At 41.7% G+C, this 19,310-nt stretch overlaps 1 protein-coding gene across 8 annotated transcripts in view; it reads right to left on the minus strand.

Annotated features, from left to right (window-relative positions):
• phactr4a (phosphatase and actin regulator 4a) overlaps nt 1-19,310 on the minus strand; it is a 33,840-nt gene that overhangs the window by 5,036 nt on the left and 9,494 nt on the right. For 2 of the 8 annotated variants that reach the window (XM_013913749.1, XM_013913748.1), the window contains 8 exons: nt 19,175-19,216; nt 9,120-9,290; nt 8,950-9,030; nt 7,703-8,872; nt 5,719-6,087; nt 2,952-3,083; nt 1,880-2,453; nt 1,137-1,369 (listed from right to left, as the gene is read on the minus strand). In XM_013913749.1, the coding sequence (XP_013769203.1) occupies nt 1,137-1,369; nt 1,880-2,453; nt 2,952-3,083; nt 5,719-6,087; nt 7,703-8,872; nt 8,950-9,030; nt 9,120-9,290; nt 19,175-19,187 (2,743 nt within the window). In that variant the 5' untranslated portion in view covers nt 19,188-19,216. Of the gene's footprint in view, nt 1-1,136; nt 1,370-1,879; nt 2,454-2,951; nt 3,084-5,718; nt 6,088-7,702; nt 8,873-8,949; nt 9,031-9,119; nt 9,291-16,722; nt 16,961-19,174; nt 19,217-19,310 lie in introns of those variants that run through there. The other 6 variants (XM_005744676.1, XM_013913747.1, XM_013913746.1 and 3 more) reach the window with 6 other exon arrangements.

Here is a 19,310-nt window from a genome sequence, read left to right on the forward strand (position 1 = left end):
TACATTCTGTCAGTCAAAGTTCTTAGAAAGAAAATCTGAATCGACAAAACTATGATTTTCCCCCAAAAAAAGAAAGAAAAGAAATCTGAGGAATCTGAATCAGTGAAGAAAACTGTTATTGGTCCATCTGTTATTGGTAAGACATGAAGAAAAATCCAGTAACTTCTTCATGTTTCCTCAAATACAGTCAAGGTTGAAGCTGTCTTTAGAGGAAAAGCAAAAGCAGCAGAGACACCTCAGGACATCTGACAACTAGAAATATGGACTAATGAGTAAGAATGCGGGAATTCTGGTTATAGTTGTAGCTTTTTTTTTTTTTTTTTAAGAGGAAAAAAAAAAATAACTGGATGGTAACCGTGTGTGGTTAACACAGTGGATAGATGGAGAAGCCGTGGAAAATTTATTCAGAATTCAAGGAAACATCTAACCACATTTAATAGCTGGTTTGACCTTAATGAGATCATCATTATTTTTAAAGCAGGAAACTGTGCTGGTGTGGTGAGTTAGAGTGAAAGCAAAGCAGCCAATCACAGCTCCGTGTATGTAAAAAGTCCTTGAAGACCACTAGAATAAACTGTGTGCAAAGCAAAGCATTCAGAAGAGAATATTAAAGGAAAAAAAGACAGAGACTTTGCTTCATGTACACTTTCTTCTTATGATTTTTCAAAGTCTTGATGTCTTTAGAATTGTTGTTGCCCGTAGAAAGTAAAAATAATGAACAGCCCTTTAGACCTCTGGCAGGTGGTGTCCAGAAAAATCTACAAAGTGAGACAATTTTTTCCCAAAGAACAGAGCATCACGAGGAAAAACTGGCAGATCGGTTATTGACAGTCTTATGCAAAGTAAGAGAACAACAGGCGTCCACTAATTTAAATGTTTTCAGTTATTATGCTTGAGGAACATTGAAACCATAAACCTGACAGCTTTAAGATGTCAGTGCTTTAGGAAGTATTTCCCATTACACTGATATTTTAAGTATTACATATCACATCCTTTGCTTTTATTGAAAACAACAATTTCCTGAAATGAGAGACACTAATTTGGCCGTGAGCTGAGGTGAAAACTATTTTCTATTCATCTTAATGTACTTAAAGATAAGTGGGATTTTTAAATGTCACTTTACAAGTGGAACTTACTTGGAGGGCCTTCCTCATCTTCATCACTTTCTTCATCTTCTCTGTACAGGATGGGGCCATCTGAGTCCGACTCCTCCTCGCTGTCTCCAGGGCCTCCACCCTCAGGGATGACGGACACTCTGGGGTCTCCAATCAAACCTCTCCTGCTGCGGGGCTCCAGCTCCGGCTGGTTGGACGGCTTAGGGGTAAGTTTGCGCATCTCCTCTTCAATGTCAAAGTCATCGTCTTCTGGCCTGTGAAGGAACACAGCAGCTGTTAAAGAGCAATAAGCCCACCCTGTCACAAACCCGCACATTGCATTTGGGAGCAATTGGGTGGGGTGCTATTATAAAATATTTGCTGTGAATTTGAAAACTACTTCTGCTTGAAATGCCCATCCCTGGTGCGCAGCTGAGGCAATAAAACAGAGGTCGTTTGCCTCCATCAAACAACATCTGTTTGTACCGATTTGTATAGAAGACTCAAAGGCGTTTAATTTTGATATAACAGTTTAGCCACACACTATGTTTGCAGCAGCTCATTCAAACTCTGAACAGTTTTATTATTATGATGTGGTTTAAGCACATTAACCCACATCAAACTATTCTGTCATGAAGCTACGTTTCCAAAATAAAGCCAAATGTGCCTCTTGATTTGTTATGCATCTGCATATTCCAAACAGATAAATAAAAATAAAACCTGTGCCTACCCAGTGTTGGTCACTATATAATGAGTGCATAATGTGAAGCATATGGAGCACTTACAGCCTAAGTGGTTCGATGGTGATGGGGAGAGAGTGCCGTGAGTTAAGCCCCACTTCTGTGGGCGCTGGTGGTACCTCAAACAGCAGTGAGTGGGCTCTATGGGAACCGTCTGGGTTTGGCTGAGGTGCACCGGGACTGGCCAGAGCCCTAGAGATGCGAACATGCAGAGGGAGGAGTGGAGGCTGGCTGGGTGGCTCGGTGGTTGGGCTCGGCGGGTTAATTTGCGTCGTGGGGATGGGACCTGTGGAGGGGATGCTGGGTGGCTGGAGCGACTGAACCCTGGGGGGAGATGGAGGTATGTGGGTGGGCGGTAAAAGCAGAGGCTCAGTGGAGGTCTCAGGAACTGCTCCATTTGTCTTCTCCTCTGTGGTATTTCCTTTCAGGACAGCAGGGGGCACCAGAACAGGGGCAGGGGAGGGCTCACGGGTGGCAGACTCTGGGGTCTGACTGGGAGGAGAAGGATCCACAGAAAGGTGCTTGATGACAGGGGTTGTCCTCTTTGGTGGGGTTGGCGGAGAGCGTTTGGTTGGTACCGGGACAACACCTACACCAGAGCCAGCCTGTGAAAGCTCTGCTGTTAAAAAGAGAATCAACAACAAGTCAGTACCTGTTATAAAGCATGATGACAACATATACAACCTATCATGAGCAGGTTTAGACGCACATTCAATCTGTAAATGAGTATGGTTAGTTTTATTAACAAAAATGAACAAAAAGCAAATCTGTCATTTTTAGTGAGGGAGAGATGTTCCTGTTAATTCAGAGCTGGCTGCTGAGTCAGTGGAGGGTAACACAGGTATTAGCTGTATCAGCAGGCTTTTAATGAACATTCCAGTGTGATGAGCACGCTTGGAGCATTTTGAGAATTAAATGCCCACCACATTTCCATGCAGAGCTTTTTTGCCATACATTAGCTGAGCTAAAAAACAGCTACAACCACAAAACACATGCGATGGAGGTCTGGGGTTAAATGAAGGTGAGGTATTCCCTGTTGTATGAAGTTTGTGGCTCTATTCCACCTCTCTCCAGGCTTTACTACAACAGACCGGGATTGTGGCGCCCCTCTGGGTACCTGAGCAGCACTGGCCAGCCCTGTGACGCAGGTACAAGGGTAGAGAAAAGTAGAGGCCGAGCTCACTCTGGCGTCTCCAGCTGGTCCAGTAACAAGGCTGTCTGACCTTAGAGCCCCTGTTCAACGTGGAAGCTGGCAAAAATGAGTGGAGATGTCAGGGATAGGGCTGGGTTTACATTCCAAGTTGGGAGATGAATATGAGAGGGAGGGGGTTCAGATAATGGTTTCTTGGCTTTACTTTGCCAGAAGCAGAGTGTACATCCATCATTACACAGTAAACAACTTCTGTGGAAAAATATCTCAGAGCAAAAGATAAGCACTTTCCTCATTGCATTTAAAAAAAAAAAAAAAAAACCACTAAAGTGTGGTGTGGTAAACATTCCTGACAGTTCAGGGAATTAAATCACAGGGAAATTATGTTTCTTCTCATTTTGGCTGGCCCATCAGCAGCAGCTACAATCACATATACATATCAGCTGGACTCAATATTATTATTATCATCATCATCATCAGCCTTTTTATTGCAGGTCTAAATTAAAACCCTAAATGTAAATATCAGTCTCAAATGCACAATACTGGTCATTAAATGATTTACACATCACACAGCATAGTTTTTAATATAACACAGCCTTAAAAAGTAGGAACAAAGCATCACAGAGGGAACAGAAATGAAAACTGAAAACAGAAGATGAGACCTTTTCTTTATCACAATCATATACTGCAGTAACGTGCAACGCTTGACAAAAGGCAGTGGAATGTGTCACTGCCACAGAGAATCAGCAGGTTTCAGATACAGTGCTGTAAACAGGAGCAGCTGTGGCATGCTGGGACAAAGAGATAAATACTAAAAGCCAATCCTTTTTTTTTTTTTCCATAAATCTGCCTTGCGGTGCAATACTACTAATGCTGCATAAGAGGAGCAAGCTTGTGCGTGTCTCCTCGACTGAGAGTAGCGGAAACACCGAAACTTCACAACTGGTGACATACTGGAAAGCACACACATCAGTGACATCCGTGAACAAGTACGGATATTCTGTATATCAGGATTACATCATGTTCAAATGGTGAAGTAAAAGCAGCACATTTACAACTTCAAATCCACTAAAGAGCAATTCTACTACTGTGAGCTTTTAATACTTTTAATGAGGTCTGAAACACCTGTATCTAAGTCACAATTGATTTTAATTGCATATATCACTACGTGAACTATCTTAATTGCCCCTTGGGGACAAATGAAGTCTTTCTGATTCTGAACTATGTGAGCCCTTTGGCCAATAACAAAAGCTGACTGTAGTAAGGGTTTAGCAAACATGGAGGTTTGGGTTAGAGCATGCCTCACCAAAGAGAGAAATTAGCTGGAAAAGGTTGAAGTCATCAGTCTACATTCAGCCCATTGAAAATGTCTATAAATGGAGACAACTTAGTTCTGTGGTCATTCTCTTATAAGTGGGATGAAGCACAAAGCTGATCTGTGACCTCAGACAAGCAGCTCAGAACAACAACTAAAGATGTAAAGGAAGTTAACTAACATGTCTGTTCATGACTGTATGCAGATCACTGATCAGGCATTGTTTTGTGTTTGTGTGATCCTGAATGTCAAAGTCAAGCTGGTAACAAGAATGACCTTGACAAACAACAGTCAGTGTTTGGATGAGCATGTGATTACTATGAGACAGTTTTCCTTATTTGTAGCTCTCTGTTGCAGCAAGATGTTTGGTTCTAGGCTGGCCTGGCTAAGTGCTTAGCTAACCTTTTCTGTAAGGACCAAAACAGAAAGAAAGAAGGACAAGGGGGAAAAAAAGCACTTCTATCTACTTATATGGACTATTTTTACTTGCACATTACTTTTCTCAGTTTATACATATATTAAAAAAAACACCTATACTTTAATCTTAATAACTGTACAGTACTCTGTTATTGTAACTATTTTCCATGATGTAAATATTTTCTTCTGTAAACGTTGTGTATGTTTCTGTTGTGTTTGTATATGTGCTTTTATTCTGCTGCTGTTACAACCAAATTTCTCCTTGTGGGACAATTAAAGGATTATTCTATTCAATTCTTTCAGATAGAATCACAATGTCTTTGAATTCGCTAATAGTCAAACCTGCAAGATCTAAATATGAAACGAAGTCATAATCACGCTGTTATTCATATACAAGTCACTGAACAAGGCCTTTTTCACAGCATCTATTTTAACGTGAACTACAGTTGTAATAATGACTTTAATGACAGATCGGTTCTATGAAGGCAGAGCCTTTACTATGGCAAATAGTATTTACCTAATGTTCCATGTAAATATGATGAATTAAACAAAGACTTTGCAAACATATCCTTTCTAACAGCAAAAAAACCCCAGACTTGGGCCCTGTCTATTCCAAGTAGCTAAAAGTGTCCAGCACCATGTATTTGCTGAAGTCTGTAGAAAGACATATCTGGTCATGTATAACATACCTTTCCCATAAACAACGGGGGAAAAACTCTGAAACACTCACTGATCTCCAGAGTTTGACCTGTGACCTAAGGAACAATGTCCACCTGCACCTTTCCATTATTCTATTTTTCCACCAGAAGTACCACTACTACAGTCAGCGACACTTTAAACCCAGCATTGAAATGTCATTTAATAGCCTCTTTTTCTAAAAACCAAAACATCTTCCCTCTGTCGTCTTTGTACTTGCTCCTAAAAAGGCCATTTTGGGATTTCGTTTGATGAATCCTGTAAAAACAAACAATGTAAAACAGCAGAAGCAGGCAACAAACTCACCAAGCAGTGCAGGGTTGCTGTTGCGGTTGGTGGGTTTGGGTGGGGGGACAGGAGGCTGTTTGGCATGGGGAGGAACGGGGGGCGGTGTGTCAGAGTCAGTTGAGGAAGCAGCAATGAGGGAAGGTCGGGAAGCGTCATCTATAATTAGGGACACCGTCCTTGGGGGTTTGGCTATAGATACAGCAGCAGAGGAGGAGGAAGACGAAGACGAAGAGGATGAAGACGAGGAGGGGGTCGGACTCCTGGTGGACTCATAGATAGGACTAGCGAGGAACTTGGGGGGGAGCAAAGCTTGTTTGGGTGGGAGAGGCAATTGCTGCGAGTCCTGTGTTGGAGGAGTGTCAGGGGTGAAGCGGACACCAGCAGACTCTACAGAGGGGGTAGACACACACACAAACACACACGCGCACACACACATTAAAGACAAGGTCACAATAAGGTGCTGCATGAACACAAAATGCTGCTGCATAAACAGGAAACATGAAAGGGAACGCTGAAGGAGAAGCTGATGCCCGAGTCAGGCTTATAAAATAATAGAGCTTAACCAGAGGGAGGGCAACTCAGATCAAGGTTCTGCAATTATTAGAGGATGAGAGGCAACGTGAATCACATGATGTAAAAAATCACACACAGCAGACAAGGAGGAGGATCAAAGATGCACGGAGGGGTCTTAATGATTTGTTTTCCCGCTTTTCGTGTTCACCTAGATTCATGTATCTAAGCTCAGCATTTACCGGTTCATCTTCATTAGCCCATCAAAATAAGGGTTTAGTCATTTACGAAAAATGCCTTTGCAACACCATCAGGACACTGATTAGCAGCGGTTTCATCATAGCTAAGCATCCACTGATTAAGAAAACAGGCACAGACACAAGAAATTACATCGCAGATTCAAATTGGTTTCATCAACTAAACAGGTAAACAACAGATACGACAGCAAATTTGAATTGCCATCGTATCTGTTGGTCGATAACAAAATATCAACCAACAGATAATTTAACTTGCAGACAAAAATGCTTAGATTATAATAAACTGCCTTGGTAGTAGTCCACTTGAAACATTTAAGTCACTACAAGCTTAGTAAGTAACTCCTTTTCCCTACATGAAATGCAGATACAGTGGCTCTGGAAGTGCCACTACACTGATGCAGAAGCAAAAGTTGTTTAAGATGAAATAAGGCAAAATCATTGTTCTTACACAATATGGGAAACTTGCAGCTTGTGAAATCCAGACATGTGCTACACACACTACTGGCTCCTAACAACTACTCACTCACAGGCCTACAGGAGTTATTCAATTTAAAAAAATAAATTAAAAAAAATCAGTGCCTACAACGTGAATCAGCTGTCTTTTGTACAATAACTTAAAAAAAAAAAAAGGCAGGCAAGACTTCATCAGAAAGCTGAGCATCTGTACTGCAAAACTGCACAATTTCAGGATGTATTTTTGATAATTCACTGCAGACAACTTCAAAAGGTGCATTGTGGGTAAACCTTTCATGATCAGATCACTGTGTGCTGGTTCATGTCCAGAGTGACTGCTCTTTACTTGACACAGAAAGCTCAAGCACATCAGTGCAGTCACATTTTCATGAAATCGCAATTATCAAACATGGCCATGTTGGTCATAACATGACAAAAGGTTGAAATTAAACCTGCAAACCACACCTTAGTATATTTTGTGTTGAATTGTGGTTTTCATTCCTTGAGCAAGTAGAAGGTCAAATTAACATTTGGTGAGTATGTAAGAAATATATTTTGACACAAAAGGAAGCTGAAAGATGAGACTGGTATCAAAAAGTAAGTTAAAAGGAACCCATCCGTTTACTGTAAGATGTTCTGGCCAGCCACCTAAACCAAACGGTGATATAGACGAACTTTCAGTTTGTCCAAAATGCACTTTTTCAAGTTTCCTTCAGTGAGTTATCAAAAAGCAGATCAAACAACTTGGGTATCACTAAAGGCTTCTGAGAGAGAGACCTCACCTGATCGTTCTCTGAACTCTGCAGGGGCTACGTATCTGGGCAGGGTGCTCCTTCGGTCAGACTCTGACGCAGGGCGAACTTTCTTGCTTTCCTCTGAGGAGCTCTTCTGGAGAGGAGGCCTCAAGTCAATCTCAGAGGCAGGCCTGATGATAGGCTGAAAGTTGTCCACAGACCGCTGGGGTCCTGGCCTCTCTCTCTCATTTCTTTTGGCCCAGTTATCCCGTTTGTCCTCCCTCTCTACTCGAGCATCTTTCCTCTCGTGGTTTTCTCTGTCCCTGTCATCTTTGTTCTCTCGCCAGTCTCTCTCGGGACGCCGATCCCTCTCTTCTCTCCTGTCTCTGTCATCCCTTTTTTCTCTTTCATCACGCTTCCTAATTTCTCTGTCCTCCCGCTCGCGGCGTTCTCTTTCATCCCTGTCTCTCCTTTCCCTGTCGTCCCTATCCCTCTTGTCCCTCTCATCCCGCTCTCGTCGTTCTCTTTCATCTCTGTCTTTCCTATCCTTCTCTTCACGTACTCGACGCTCCTTCTCATCCCGATCCCTTCTTTCAAGGTCCTCCCGATCCCGCCTCTTGTCCTCGTCGCGGTCCCGCCTCTTGTCCTCGTCGCGGTCCCGCCTCTTGTCCTCGTCGCGGTCCCGCCTCTCACGCTCGTCCCGGTCCCGCCTCTCACGCTCGTCCCGGTCCCGCCGTTCTCTGTCTCTATCTGTCCTTTCATCCCTCCATTCTCGCCTTTCTCTGTAGTCTCTATCTTCTCTCCGGTCAACTCCACCATCCCTTTCTCTTTCCTCTCGCCTATCCCTTTCTTCCCTGTCCTTCTTTTCATCTCTGCCGTCTCTTCTCTCATCTCTGCGGTATCTATCATCTTGTTGAGACCCTCGAGGTAGAGTTCCTCCTTTCTTATCAATATCTGATGGCAGACGGCTTCGTTTGTCTACATCAACAGCGAGCCGTGCATGAGTGTCCACATCCAGCGGTGCCCGGTTACTTCGAGAAGCGTCAGACGGCACTCGGTTACGACGTTCATCTAGTTGGGGTAGCCTGGAATTCACCTTAATGTCCGACTCCCCTCGAGACACTCGCACCCCCGCTTCTGAGAATCTGTCCACATCCATTGGCACAGGGTGACCATTTTTAACTGGTGGAGCTTTGGAGTGGTTCACTTCATTACTCTCTGTCAAAACAGTGAAACGAGTGTCATTAAAGTTGGATCCAGTTCAGCCACAGAATGCGTATTACAGGTCTACCTACCATTCTCTGGGTCGTCCTTTAGAACGCCTTTTGCTATTAACTCTTGGCGGCTTTTCCTAACTGAAATCTTCCTCTCCAAAACTAAAACAAAAAGTAAAAACACATACATTAAGCACGATGTAATGATTTACACAACATGCAAACGCGACAAAATCCTGTAGTAACCATACCTATGGATGTTTCTGTGAACTTGTCACTTGGCTTCTTCTTCCTCCATTTCCAGGGCTTGAAGATATTTCCCATTTTGGAAAACTTGCCTTTACGTTTAGCTGGAGGCGTTCCTCCACCAGAGCTGCCCTCCTCACCTCCTTTTGTGCTCTGTTGTAGGTCAACCTCATCATCTGCATGAACAGGACACAGAAAAACAATTTCAACTCATGACAACACCCTCACACATTAATCCAGTGTCACACTTATCCCTTATTTTGAGAACATACAACCGTCTAATGTAAAAACTAAACAGTCTTTACAGGCTGCACCAGTGGAGTTAGATTTCAAATGTAAGGCAGGGCTGCCTTATTAACTGCCATAATGAAAACACTAACCTCTAAACAAGTCTAGTCCAAATTCCACTCCTCCACCTCCTACTATTTACAGGGTGGTGTGAATTAATGTGGGGGGTTTTTTTTGCCACTAAGGTGACAGTGGGGACTCAAGACCATGTGGTATTCTCCTCCATTTGTCACACCACCACTATCAAACTGAAAACCTGAAATATTCTTGGCTTTAAGGGGAAAAAGTACATATCTGAGTCAGAATTGGTAAATGAACTGATTCTAAAATAGCGCTTTTCTACTCTCACTGAGCACTCAAAGCGCTTTATACAACTTGCGCATTCACCCAATCATAACCATTCACACAAGCACTTGATCTAAGGTTTTTAGTGCTTCTATCTTGCATTCACTCGCATTCTCACTCCGATGGATGCATTGGAGGGCAACGTGGGGTTAGTATTTTGCCCAAGGATATTTGGCATGTAGACTGGAGGAGCCTGGAATCAAACCACCAACCTTCCTGTGAGTAGGTGACCGCTCTACCACCTGAGCTACAGCCACCCCCATTCTAGAACAGGAGCATTCCAGAAGAGGAGTTTTGAAAATCCCGAGAAAGCCATAAGTGGGTGTGAATCTACCATTATAATTCTTAGGCGGTGAGTCGGCAGCAGTTATAACTGTTACACAATACTGCACTGGAGCATGGCAGACAGTGACAGGAAGTCCTGTGGCATTTCAACGTTTAATGTCCCTGAAAGGAATCTTAAAATGTGCTTATTTAGCTGTAGCGGTTACACTACACATTTTATGCATCCCTCTCTACTATAAATGAGTTCATTTTATATTTTGGCAGTCAATGACATACCCAACAAGTTCCTTCAGGAACAGGTCCAGAGAGAATTTCTTAAAAATGCTATACTCAGCATTTCGGTTACATTTCACACTCAGCCAGACCGGGCAAAGGTCAAACTAACAGATCGGCAAACTAGTCATTAGTCACCAATTCAAAATTCTTATAATTTTCTTATCTCAACATGCCTCACAGTGAGAAACTGAGCTGTGACCGGTGTGGCACAGGGTTTAGATAAATGTGGCCATTGGTCAGAGTCCTCAGAACATTGTGCTCCACCCCCGAGGGGAATAAAAGACAAAAAGTCTGAAAATCTGGATCAAATCCTGGAGGGATAATGCAGAAAAATCAGTATTGAATGTCCATGATCTTTGGGCACGAAGGCCCACAGCGTTAATAACAGAAATGATTCTGTGATGATGATGATAATAATAATAATAATAATAATAATAATAATCACTGCAACAGCTTAGGAAATCACTCTGTCTAACCACAGTTTGCCATGCCATCCACAATTTGAAGCACTGTCATGGAAAGAAGAAGCCATATGATCCAGAATTGCCAAAGTATTCTTGAGGCCCAAACTCATTTAAAATGGACCGAGGCAATGTGGAAAAAACTGCTCTGTCATAAGACCAATGAAAAATTTTAAATGGTTTGGGAACACATTGATGCTTCTTGTTATTAACAGTCTATTTGTGTCTATAAAACTGGCAGATCTGGAAAGGCACCTTCAATGGTAAAAAGCACACACACAGGTTTTTGAGCACCGTATGATGCATCGAGACAATGTCTTTTCTTAGGGAAGACAGCAGCACATACTGTAAGTATAACAATAACATTGTTTCATAGGAGGGAAGTCCAGGCACAGTACTGGATGGGTTTATACTATGATTAGCAGAGACGGCTACCTTGACAAACTATTAACTTTTTTTAAATTACTTTTTTTTAAATAATTAAAGTGTTGTATTGGTTAGAGCAGGGCGATATGACCAAAAATATTTATCACGATATACATTTGAAAAATTGCAAAAACAATATAACTGACGATATAATTGACACTAGACAAAATACTTTACAACTCCACAACTTTATTAGTGCTAAAGAAAAAAAATAAATAAATGTATTTTCACTTAAACAAGCAGCTGTTTTTTTTTTTTGTTTTTTTTATGTGCATTAAAGTTATATAAAAATTTAACAGTGAAAATGCAAATTCCTTGCTGACAGTTTAACCAAAAGGCATTTCCAGTGGAAATTGGCCGACATATCCTCAGCATGACCATGTATAATGTCCACGAAACTTAAAGAGGTTATACACACACACAATACGGTAATATTATGTTGAAGCACAGTACGTATCACTCCGCGAGGCGCCTGCCTACGATAGCCGTAATGCCCCGACAATCCATCAAGCGGTGCGGGTTCGTAGCTCAGCAAAGTCGTACTAAAACATTTGACAGATTTTCGAGCGCCGTGTACCACATAAAATCGTTTCGAGGTCGGTAAACACAACCAGAATTCATACATAAGGCACACGGGATTATAAGGGGTGCTGACGATTTTCAGAAAAATCAAAGGATTGATTTTAAGCATGCTCTACCAAAAATAGTGCTTTGGTGTGTATCTGACGGACGAAAGCTAAACCAGTCCCACACCACTGAAGTAGCAGCATTTTTACAAACAAATTCTGGTTCATCCGTTTCATTCAACGATCCGCTTTCGCCCTTCTTATTCTCCGTCGCCGCCATGCTTTTTCCTCCATGTGCGTATGAAAACAAAAGCAGTGCACATGTGCGTTTTACCCATATTCTATTGCGATATTTCATTGTCTTATTGTTGCCCAACATTATACCGGTATTACCGTGAACAGTATGATATGGCCCAGCCCTAGTGTTGGTGTTAACCACAAGCTATCAAAAAATACTGATCTACCACAGCCACACTAACAGGGCTGCCTCTGACACAGATCTGTATGCATTTAATTTATAACGACCTGATGAAATATTTGCAGCAGGGTCATCCATCAAACTGTTAACTGACAGAATATTTCAAAATGGCATTTAATGACCAACCCCCCACCATTTGTCTCTGAAATCCTTGGGGGGGGGGTCATCCATGGCTCAAGCCCGGATGTTTTTTGAATGATCTCATGAAAGAATTGTTTATTAAGGGCAGGCGTGTTCAGACATCAGTGTGTCACTGTTGATCAAAGGCCAAGTCACATCTGAAACTCTCCCATCTCTGACCACCCAACAATCTCACAGGAGACACTCTCTCCGGCAGCTCCAACCCAGCTGCCTGTGTTGATTGACGGGGGATTGACAAACAGCATTCAATGAAAAATATCTGGGATTCCACCAGCTTTGTTGCAAAGCAGGTTGACCTAGTGACTAATGATGCTAAGGGGGCATTAAAATGCAACACTGCCCCAAATATGATCAATAGGATTCATAATGGGAAGTAGGGAGGCCAGCCTATAACACCCTTAGTTATCAGTTCAGCTAAAGCCTTTTCACAAAAGAAAAAAAAAAAAAAGAGAGAAAGGCACAGAGGAGACCAGAACAGGCAGAGAAGTTGCAGCAGAGACCGCTTCTAAACTCTGATAAAACCGAGTCATTCTTGACCATGATATGTCCTTCAATGCACATATTACAGAACTATATATGACTGCTTTCTTCCATTTGCACAATATCTCTAAAATTACAAAAACATCCCATCTCAGAGTGATGCTAAAAAACTAGTTTATTACTTCTAGGCTGGACTACTGTAATTTTTTTTTTAATTATTATCAGAATGTCCTAAAAAACCTTCAGTCAATCCAGAATCTGAAGCAACAGTACTGACCAGGACTAGAAAGAGAGAGCACATTTTTCTTATATTGGCTTCTTTTCATTGGCTACCTGTTAAATCCAGATTTAAATTTAAAATCCTTCTCCTCACAAACAAGGCCTTGAATAATCAAGCCCCATCACATCTTAATGACTCCATCAGGTTGGCAAATTTGAATCTGCCGCTGCTTTTAAAATGTTCATCTCTGATGCACTGAGCCACAGATTCACATATTTACCACATAATTTTCCCATGTAGACCAGAAAAAAATGTAAATAAAAATCATTACTTAAAACAAAGTTATTCTGATGACCACAGTGAAAAATAACATTGTAGACATGAAATCATGCATACTGCTTAGAGTAATGTCAGGCTTAGACAACAGTGTCTCACTCTCCTCAGAGACTGTGGCATATATGCATGACTGTGGTATGTGTAACAATGAGTAACCACAACAACATGGGGATGCTCCGTGTCTGTCATCCTGAAACTCTCATAGTTCCCAATAAAAGCTCAGGTTATTTTTCCATGCAAATCAAATTGCACTTCAATGCTAAAACTTCATATGCTGTATATTCACATAGAATATATTATGTTATCATAACACTGACATTTACCATTTACAAAGTCAATGACTCCACTCTAAAGGAAAAATTGTGTCTACTCTGCCACAGTGATATTTTAGAAGAAAAAATAAACACATTATTTGAGAGCATTTTGTGTAACTTTTATAAATAACGCATTAATTAATTTGCATTAGTAATTATTGTGTCATTCTGTATCTTGTAGAGGGTCTCATTCTCACTAGGTGAATACATGAGCGCACTCTTTGCAGAAGAGTCCTACCATCCTTTTTGGCTGCTTGTTTGACCATCAGAATAACGATGGTGTGTGTGCCATGGGCAGCTACAATTTGAGCCAATAGTTGGACACACTGAGTAGATTTCCATATCTCATCTCTTGGCTTTGAGTCAAGAGGGAGCATATTTTGGTCTACTACAGTTCTTTTTACTCATAAAACGAAACCCAACTCAATGTTCCAAGTACTTCCCATGCTCAGTCCCATCTATCCTGCTTTTGACTATCAAAAAGCTCATCAGGCTGAGCACACGCGCGAAGGTTTTCTGGCAATTCATGGGACACAATTCAAATTTAAATTCAAAATAGACATTTATTTTCTGAAATAACAGTCCCAACCAACAGTGCGAAAGTAGGGCCATCACAGGTTTGACATTTCTGATACAAGTTAAAATCTGCATATTCACAGAGCAGCCTATTAATTCTCCATTATGTGATTAGACTACATAAGACAAAATCGTGGATCAATGTTTGTTGACAGCAAATGGTGCATATATACAGCAATTACTCAAGTGGCTCAGTTCCAGCATCAGTGACATTACCAGTTTTAGATTAATCATTGTAATACTGAGTAACTTCTACATTGATATATATACAACTATGCATGCAATTTGTCACCAATCGCAACATTAATTCAAAGCTACATATTCCCACACTACACTGTGTCATCCATCACAAGGCAGGAAAGCATTCCACCATGTCCCCTTTTCAAGAAGCATTTTCCTCTCACACTTCGCGTCACAGAGCCAACTTAGATGAAGTTGTACAGTAATATTAACAAGCATTCTTTAAGTCACATCGGTGACACTGTGTGGCTCTGCATTTGTTGCATGTAAGGACATCAAGAGTTGGGAGTTCGCCTTGTAATCGGAAGGTTGCCGGTTCGAGCCCCGGCTTGGACAGTCTCGGTCGTTGTGTCCTTGGGCAAGACACTTCACCCGTTGCCTACTGGTGGTGGTCAGAGGGCCCGGTGGCGCCAGTGTCCGGCAGCCTCGCCTCTGTCAGTGCGCCCTAGGGTGGCTGTGGCTACAACGTACCTTGCCATCACCAGTGTGTGAATGGGTGGATGACTGGATGTGTAAAGCGCTTAGGGACTAAGTTAAGCGCTATACAAATACAGGCCATTTACCATAATAGTAAGACAGCAACCATTTCATTTGGCCAATACCAGTGCAGTTTTATTTATTCTTCATTGTGTCCATTATCCTTTTTTTTTTTTTTTTGTGACACAGCAGCTAAAAACTAGCTGATGACATCACTATGTCATCTTATCTGCACAAGTTATTCAACAGGACCAATATGGAACATCCAGCTGATAATCTGGATAATATTGATATTCTTTTTCCTTTTAGACTATTTTCTTTTTGACTTTCTTAAATAACAGAATTCAGACTGTTGGCCAGACAAAAGACATTTGAAGTTAAAATGTCAGACAGCAGTCATTACAGTCATCACAGCTGAAATTATCGAAAATATAAGTGAATACATTTGTTTCTTTTGATATATTTCAATAAGTATGTTGTGACCAGGCTGTTGGATGCATGTGTGGAATCCTATCCTATGTGCTCTCTGCACTCATCACTTGCTCTCACAGCTATTCCTGACACTTTGAGTTCAATAGGAGGGGCAGGGTGGCAGTAGACTAGGAGATCACCGAAGTGGTCAGAAATATGGCATGGTGACCTTGTGTTACAGCAAACCAATTGGACAAGGCAGCTTCTCACTGAGTGAGCAAAGACCTAAAGGCAGTGACCTCTGAGAGCCACAGTCAAGAGGAAAAAATGGCATGCTACTAATGCTCCCTGAGCGAGCAGTCAGAATCTGTCCAAGCTACCGATTTGCTTTAATAAACCAGCTATGAACAGAAAAGCTTTTCCCAGTCACCTGAAAGAGTTATAAAAGCCTTAAACCTATACTAACTAGCTGGTAATACCCTGTAGTCCTCTAGTCAAGCTGTCCATATGAGTCATGCCAGTCATGACACACTAATAGCAACTCCACAGAACAGCACACCAGAGACAAAAATGGAGAGCAAATATGTAGCAAAGAAGATGTTCTCGTGTTACTTGTTTTGCAGAGGAACGAGTGTTACAAAATGTTTAAAGGGAAACTATCCAGCAGAATACCACATCACATCAGACCAGGACTGACACACTGCTTTGAGATATTGTTCAAAAGAAAGGAAACACTCCAGTGGTATACAGATGCTCGATTTAAAATAAAAAAATAAAATAAAAATGATGAGCTGCATTGTTAGTAAGAATTGTGTGAGTCCAGATGCAGACTTTCCTACTAACAGCAAAAAACAGTTCTCAGTGTTTGATCTGCTGTTTGCTTAACCAAAGACACTGAGACTTATGGTTTCCTGTAGACTTGTGAATTATAGGAAGGCTCGAGGAGTCAAGTCGTTTGAGTTAAAACATGCAGCGAGCTGGAGTCAGCTGGTGCCTTGTACCCCCAAATCTCGGTTTTCAGATAAGGTTCCACTCGGAGATGAGTGCAGACAGAGAGAGTTTTGTGTGGCTTGCACATTTCACAATCGCCACATTCCATCTGCATGCATACTTCTACACCTGTCTGTGCCTGCTGCCTTTTAGTTTCTCTCTGCTTTGAAGACACCTGTTTCTGTATACTCCATCCAACATGATATCCTCTGGCTGCCAGATTTGTTCCTCAGTTAAAACTAGTCAAAGGTATGTTCATGACAGCTGTTAAGTGCTGAGCGTCTGGCCTTGGACTCACCCGTGTTGTGTTGGGCTTGTTGCTGGGCCACAGTTTCGCTGCTAGCACTGTGTCCCATACTATGGCTTCTGTCCCTCCTGGGCTGCCAGGCGCTGCCTCTCCTGAGGCCAGCGGCAGCAGAAGTAAGACTAAAGCCACCTCGCTCTCCTCCAAACAGACAGAGCTCCTGTAACTCAACACTGTCTTGACTGCTCACTTGCGTCGTTCAGTCTCTACAGTCTTTGCCCTCCCTTCAGCTTATGTTATTTCTCTCTCACACCCTCCCTCCCTCCTTCTCTCTCACTTTAAAACACAAACACACTCACTCAGTTCTTTGGTCCCTCCCTTCTTGGAGCACTGACTTCATAAATAAGGTACACCAATAAGATAATCCAGCAGTCTGGAGTGCCTTTCATTCCATAGAACTGATTTTTTGAGGGCAAAGTTCAAAGCAGGAGATCTCTGAAGCTTGGCCGGATCAGACATCAAGGATAGAGGGATTTCAAACGCAATGGGACCACCCACTTCTACCAATTTACAGAGTGACAAAACATTACTGCCTTAAGGGCAAGGGGGCGGGATCTGCAGGGTGAGGTAACTTGAGAAGTGGAAGGTGAGCTGAGCCAAGGTGGAGCTCAGTGGCAGAGCAGAGGAAATGGCACAGTGCAGGTGTCCAGTAACTCCCTGTGGATTGTCCGTTAAAGCAATGATGTGAAACTCCGCTTCACACCAATAGCTCTCTAGTGCAAATGTTTTTGTTTCAAATTAATCAAAGCTGGTTACAGGGAAAAAAACAACCCAATGTAGAGTTCACACTTGCTTCTTACTTAATATGCTACACCTCTTATTAAAATCCAGTAAATGCTGTCTAAGGACATTACTCTCACATCTGTCCTCATAAGTGCCAGATGGGGAAGCATGACTGAATTACACATTGTGTGAGAGTTAGTAGAGTTCCCTCTTTCAAGCCGACAGATAAACATTACAAAAAAAAAAGCATGTTCATTTTTTCTACTGTGACTCAGAAACAGTTTAGTTGGCAGAAGTCGTTCGAAGTCTACTCAAAGAACAGAGGAGTCTACTGTAACAACATGTTCATGATTTTAAAAACCCAAACATAATGTTAAAGGATTGAGGATAGGGAGATAAGAAAAGTTAAAACAGCACTGGAATAATAGCGTGCTACTTCCATTGTACTGTATATAGCAAGCTTAAACTTGAGGTTATTCAAGAAATATTTAAAGTGAAGAGGAGCGAGAGAACAATCCGTATGTTTTAAGGACATAAAAACTCCAAAAGAAGCTGACTTCAAAATGTGGCCCACACGGTAGCACCCTCTACAGTCAAAATGCAGCAACACAACTCTGACACAGGAATGCGTGGAATGCACAAACACAAGTGGGCTTATTGGTACAAGGACAGTAGTTAGCACAACAATCCTTGAAATCCTAACAAAACAAACAGGATGATAACACCTTTGGCAATTACTGTAGAGTACTATCATGGTACTTAAATACTTCCCACTATTTCAGAAGCACAGTGGCAGATGGAGACAAGCACTTTGGGTTTTCAAGCAGCTTGAAAATTCTGAAAATATTAACTCAATTACTCAAAAGAAAAACCCACACTGCTGTCACAATGACAACCCCAAAACACAAACATGTAGAATGATTCATCATGATGAAAGAGCTCTGCGGATCGAAACATAAAAACATGTGAGCCTGTCAGTTTCTCAATAGCATCACTTTTAGAGCAGACCTGAGGAGGAAGTGCAGTTTATTTTTACTGCTTGGCCACAGTGCCAGGCAGGGATGAGTAGATCGAGCTTCCTTAATCTTCTCCACCATGGCCCAGTTATCTGGGCCATACATACAGCTATGCTCTGCCCTATTGTGGCACTTCAATGAATTAAAGTAATATGAGATTACTTCTTAGAATATGGCCACAAATGTTCTAAAACTTAAACACAAGATATACTGAAAGTACAGAAAACACATTCTTGTTTGAAGGTAAACAGCGTTTACCATCAACGTGATAGACAAAAAAAGTTTTCTCACAACTATATTCAGACTGCACAGCCATCCCAGCTATGTTTTCACAGATGAATAACGATTCAGTCTAGAACAAAAGATCCTCAGGGCTAAATGAATGGGATGGTGATACTAAGACGTCTACAGGGTGAAACGATCAGTAGTGAAATTAGACACAAGGCCACACTGCAGTGAGTGAAACCAGCAGCTCGACTCACCTACGGGTGTGTCTTCTGGGTATGAGCCAATCAGATAGCTGTACTGATAAATGGAGCTATGCGTCACAAGGACAGTCCCTATATGGGCATCCTCATATTATCAGATGGCATTTCTGTTAAACTACAGAAGCTTCTCTTTGTGTTTGTTGTAAACCTTTTCCACACAAATTAATCTAGTCAAACAAATAAAATATTTAATCGTAACATAAAATTTGGTTTTCTTACCATGATTTTCCATCACTGTGCAAACTCAGCAGTCAGCAGCTCCTGAAACAAGTATTAAGCATTTAATATTCATTTTAAACAAGTATAACAGATTTATTTGTTATAAGATGTTCCAGTTACTTCTTTCACAAACATT

The sequence above is a fragment of the Pundamilia nyererei genome, unplaced genomic scaffold, assembly GCF_000239375.1.
Source record: "Pundamilia nyererei isolate P.nyererei 1_Seehausen unplaced genomic scaffold, PunNye1.0 scaffold00148, whole genome shotgun sequence".
NCBI classification, from domain to species: Eukaryota; Metazoa; Chordata; class Actinopteri; order Cichliformes; family Cichlidae; genus Pundamilia; species Pundamilia nyererei.